The sequence below is a fragment of the Rhopilema esculentum genome, chromosome 17 (assembly GCF_057945365.1).
Source record: "Rhopilema esculentum isolate cy_ngs chromosome 17, ASM5794536v1, whole genome shotgun sequence".
NCBI lineage: Eukaryota > Metazoa > Cnidaria > Scyphozoa > Rhizostomeae > Rhizostomatidae > Rhopilema > Rhopilema esculentum.
Window position 1 is genome coordinate 4,743,959 of NC_142831.1, and position 5,468 is coordinate 4,749,426.

The 5,468-nt window shown below is 36.4% G+C and overlaps 2 protein-coding genes across 2 annotated transcripts; one reads left to right on the plus strand and one right to left on the minus strand.

Moving 5' to 3' along the window:
• The first annotated feature begins 794 nt into the window (after window positions 1-794).
• LOC135695670 (uncharacterized) lies at window positions 795-2,660 on the plus strand. The gene has a single exon (XM_065214834.2). The coding sequence runs from the start codon at window positions 795-797 to the stop codon at window positions 2,658-2,660; it is 1,866 nt and encodes a 621-aa protein (XP_065070906.2).
• Window positions 2,661-3,644: 984 nt separating this feature from the next.
• On the minus strand, window positions 3,645-4,364 carry LOC135695671 (uncharacterized). The gene has a single exon (XM_065214835.2). It carries the CDS (start codon window positions 4,362-4,364, stop codon window positions 3,645-3,647), a length of 720 nt encoding a protein of 239 aa, XP_065070907.2.
• Between the last annotated feature and the right edge of the window lie 1,104 nt (window positions 4,365-5,468).

Consider the following 5,468-nt stretch of genomic DNA (forward strand, 5'->3'; position numbering starts at 1 on the left):
GTTTTTGACACGTATGGGTCGCCTGTGTGCGCTGGGCTTCACGAAACTGTCTGCATCTGCTATTGCGAGAGAAGAAAATTGGCATTTCTTCTGTCTAACTTTCGTAAAAAACGTAAACGGATCCGACCTAGACCAGATCCAACCGTTTACACGTGATCCGGTACCAAATTCCTTCCCATACTTCTTAAAACCCAAAACAGAGTGAGAAATACACAATTTTCTTTAAGCATTGCAAAAGTTCAGGCGTTGTTGTATTTCTGTCATATTTTTGCAGCCCAGTATAATTTGATTCGCCTTTTGATGAAAAAAGTAGTCGGTGATAGTTTAAAAAAATGTTTTTATCCCCACCTTAATCTTCATATTTCTGAAAAGAATATAAAGTAAACAACCGTTTTGTGAAAGAAGAGTTTAAATGTAGCCATTTATTTTTGTCACTTAACTTTTCTAAGTCATGCCTGGCCTTTTAAAATCCTTGAATAGTGTTTAAACCAGGCACCGCGGAGCGTGCTAGTGGCTAACCCCCCAGCCCCCCCTGCTCCGCGGTGCCTGTAAACTTACGATTTTCTCTCACCCCAACAACATTACATTTATGACTGCGGAGCGCGCTCCTGGAGGCTGCGGAGGTGTTTTGTTAATTCAACTCAATAAGCCGTTTTCACATTCATATTTGAAAACGAGACAGGAAATCGAAAACGAAGCTAACGCTGTAAGGATTTTCTAGTGGCCTGTGATCACAGTGGTGAAGCCGTACTCGTTGTTTGGTATCGTTGTAGCTTTACTTTATTTATTGAGAAATGGATCAGTTTAAGTCTTTGCTGCCGGAAGACAAGGCCGTACATTGTCTAGATGACCTTCGAGATCTCACTGTCAAGGAATTGAAAGCGATTTTGGCGGCATACAAGGAAAGAATGTCTGGGTCGAAGGCTGACCTTATCCTGCGGGCCTACGCAATTTTCTCTCGCTTGAAACAGCAAGTTGAGCCTGAAATTTCTTCACTGCAGCTACTTCAGACAACTGATGAAATAGCCTGTACATATGAAGATGTATTTAAGTTGAAGTGCAGCCATTTGCCTTGGACTTCAGATTTACGAGGGACTCCAGCGTTCAGTTTCATTCAGCTGTACGATTATCTTGTTCTTCGCACCACCAAATTTAAACATATAAAGTTAAAGAGTACGGGGTACAAAAAGCTCAAATCTTTCCAGTTCTTTTATGAAGGATATATTAAGAGAATTGATGTGGCAAAGGATTCAAATTTTACTTTCTTTGATGTGCGTATGAAGGCATCAATGAAGTCCACTTTATACAAAGTGCTGGTGGTTCTTGATGGTTCTGGCAATGTTTCCTGTGCTGCCTGTACATGCCCTGCTGGTGCTGGTATATCTGGCCTTGGCAATTGTAATCATGTTGGAGGAGTTCTTTTTGCTTTGGAAGATTTCAACAGGAAAGGCTACAGAAATTGTCCTGAACCTGTCTCTTGTACTTCCAAATTAGCAGCCTGGAATGTCCCATCTTCTTTTGCTTCAGTTTCTCCTGCATCTATTGATGAAGTTCTTATCAAGAAGATCAGATTTGGCAAAGATGATGTTCAGTTAAAAGCCATAAAGAATATTTGCCATGATCCTCGTCAAATTGCACATCGTGGAATAGATGAAGAAAGGGTTGAAAAGCTCAAACACTCTCTTGCTTCTTCCATTCCAAACAGTTGTTTCTTTGCTTTCCATTCTTTTCCTGATACATCTTCAGCAAGCAGTTCTTCTATTGTCACAGAAATGGTTGATTCATTGGATTCTCCTTTTCAAGATTCTTTTGTTAATTTATCTGTTTCTGACACTGACAACAATTCAATGGCATTCAGCGATGATTATGATATATCCTGTTCCAATTTTAAAGATATGATGGACTACCATACCAAAAATAACATGTATCTTCCATCAACAGCTATTCTTGACATTGAAAAAGAAACCCGTGGTCAGTCATCAAATTCTTCTTGGAAACAACACAGATTATATCGCATCACTGCATCAAATTTTTACTCTGCTGCTGTCACTACTGTTGAACCATCGTCTAAGTTAAATTCAATGTTCTACTCATCTTTCTCTTCTGTAAGCATACGGCATGGAAAGGCTTACGAGTCCCATGTTCGTTCTTTATATTTGGAGACTTTGCTACGCAATGGCTTCAATAAAGTTTTTGTTGACGAGCCTGGCCTTATTGTATCAAGTACTCATTCTTTTCTTGGTGCATCCCTGGATGGTATCGTAAAGCATGGTCAAGACTCTTGGGGACTTGAAATCAAATGTCCTTATTCAAAATTTTCATCTTCTCTCCATGATGCTGTTGCAGATAAGAAGTTTTTTTTAAGAAAGACAGATGTGGTAGAGCTCAAAAAGAATCATGCCTATTACTACCAAATTCAAGGTCAAATGTTTTGCTCTGGATTAAGAAAAGTTGATCTGGTGGTCTGGTTTGGAGATAACCAACCCTTGTTCATTCAATCAATTATGTACGATGAACATTTTGTTCAAAACTCCATTCTTCCTCAGCTGAACTTCTTCTATCGCAGAGCTGTATTACCAGAATTCTTTACAAAGCGTGTAAAAAGAGGTCTTAAATTATACCTTCATGGTGGCTGGGAGAAGTTTTCTTTAGAATTATAAATTGTTTAAATTTTGTGAATCTTAAATAATAAATGACTTGGTATAGAGTGTTTAGTATCTACAGTAGAAATACCACTGTTATAATCATTAGTATTGTCATTTGGCAAATTCCACTATGTCTATAAATACAATCTTTTGAAATTCCAATACTATTAATAGATATCTACAATATAATGGATAAGCAAACACACAAACAAACTCAAAATTAAGGACAACCCCACAAATTGAATTATGTCACAAATTAAACATAACAGATTATGTTTCAAGAGGAAGTAAACCATAAGCTACCACATTATTATTTTGATGTACTTTTCCTTTATCTTCTTATCTATGTATTTCACAATATTAAATAAAATATGAAAGAGTTATCGTGTAAGCAACAGTATTACCATTAAAGAATTATTTTTTACAGTCTTTCGTGTAATACAAATATGAAAGAGTTATCGTGTAAGCAACAGTGTTACCATTAAAGAATTATTTTTTACAATCTTATGTGTAATAAAAATATGAAGGAGTTATCGTGTAAGCAACAGTGTTACCATTGAAGAATTATTTTTTTTACAATCTTTTGTGTAATAAAAATATGAAGGAGTTATCGTGTAAGCAACAGTGTTACCACTAAAGAATTATTTTTTACAATCTTTTGTGTAATACAAATATGAAAGAGTTATCGTGTAAGCAACAGTATTACCATTAAATAATTATTTTTTACAGTCTTTCGTGTAATACAAATATGAAAGAGTTATTGTGTAAGCAACAGTTTTACAATTCAAGAACTATTTTTTACACTATTAAATGTAAATTAAATATGAAAAGTTTTTGTGCAAGCAGCAGTGCTATATTTATTAATCATATTTTCACTTACAATGTAATACAGATTTTGAGAAATTAACATAAAAAGGAAGGTTTGTTTATAGGTTATGCTTTATTTAAGACTTTTGCTCCTTTCTATTTGTGTAGTAGGGCTGAATACGATGAATTAATTTATTTACTAAATGTGGCAGGCTTAACTAAAAATGGCAGGAAATTTGTTAACATACAACAAACTTTAAAAATTTGATTAGCTAAAGGACTTAAGGATAAAGGAAGACAGCCATCAAGAATATGGTAATTCTTAATTCTTCCAATGGCTCTTTCAACATGAATACGGACTGCAGCTATGTTGGCAGTTTCTTCAGTTTCTTTTGGTGTTAGTTGGGCACGATTCCCTTTAAACGGAGGAATGTTGAGAGTGACACCAACTGGTAAGATAGCAGCAATATCAAAACCGCGATCTGCCATTACGTTGTCACCAGGTTCAAGGAGAGAGATGAGACCAGATTTAATTGTTATTTCTTTATCAGATACACGGCCTGACCACAGTTTAGATACAAATGTGATTGCCCCAGTAGGAGATATTCCAACAAGGGCTTTCCAGGTGTTGTGATGTTTATACTCGGACCAAGTTTGTGACTGAGCTTTCATAGATGAAGGGACTTCTGTAAAAATTTCTGTACAATCAATGATTATTCGTGTGGATGGGTACAGTTTAAATTCTTCTGGCATTAACTTTTGGATTTGTTCTTGAGACGGGAAGGGAAAGAGAGAAGGCAATTCATGAAACAAGAAGTTGATCCAAGTAGTAAAAATCTTTGAAACATGTCCACTTGAGATACCAAATCTATCTGCAAGATCATTTACAAATAAACCAACTTTCAGACGCATTAAAACCAAGACATATTCTTCAAAGTAAGATAACTTGCGTTTGGGACCAGATTTCCCATGTTCATCTGGCCTGTCCCGCTTGTCTTTAGATACATCATGTGACTTGGATCCCCGCCAATAATAAATATTATCCAACTTTGGTGCTAAATAATTAAAAACAGATTCCAGAGAAGAGAAATTTGGAAACCCAGTGTAAAACTTGACAGCTCCATCATCATATTTCAACTTATCAATGGAGAAAAGTTACTTTTTTGCAATGGAAAGTTCAGCATTCAATTCTGAAACTTTAAGGGACAGTTCATCAATTTTCTGTTGGAGAGTGACATATTCTCTCACGTCAGTTGAAGATAAAGGAGGTGCATAACAATGATCTGTCATAAGATTGGAAGAGGAAGCATCATTCAAGTAAACTGGCGTCTTGACAAAAGAAAGTTCGGTCTGAGTTGAACATGTTGAAAATAGAGATGACTCTTTTTCAACAGTATCAGGCAAGGCAACATCTTCTTCTTCATTAAAATCAGGAAAATAACAGGTATCAGAAGCAGTTGAAGAGGAAGGTTGAGAATAAACAGATGCAGTGCGATCCTTGGGTGCTTTTCGTGTTGTCCGTGTAGTGGTTGTCTTGGGATCAACGAACAGCTTCAGTGAAGGAACAGCATCGGCCACTAACTTCCAGCGAAGTGGATTACGCTTTATATCAGAAGCAGTAAAGTGTTCTTCGCATAGAACAGTGTTTCTGGTAACCATGAAACCATCAGAGCCATCGCGTCTCTTAATCAAATTGCACCAATGATTTTTCCTTGGATTCTTTTGAGGGAATGAAAAAAAATGTAGGCCCGTCCCCGTACCGTCCTTGTTATATTGAAAATTATAACATCCAAACGCTGCGCATTGTCTTCCTAACGATGATTTCTTCTTTGTTTGATCATTAGAATTTGCCTCATCGTTTTCATCAGCCATAATGATAACAATAAAACTCAGAAATGATAAACTAAGAACGACAATATGTCAAACCTCCACTGTTCACAGCTTCGGCAACTTTTCTTACAGCGTTAGCTTCGTTTTCGATTCCCTGTCTCGTTTTCAAATATGAATGTGAAAACG

Bases quoted from the DNA above. Each gene is read 5' to 3' on its own strand.
- LOC135695671 (XM_065214835.2), bottom strand. From the start codon at position 4,364: ATGCGTCTGAAAGTTGGTTTATTTGTAAATGATCTTGCAGATAGATTT.
- LOC135695670 (XM_065214834.2), top strand. From the start codon at position 795: ATGGATCAGTTTAAGTCTTTGCTGCCGGAAGACAAGGCCGTACATTGT.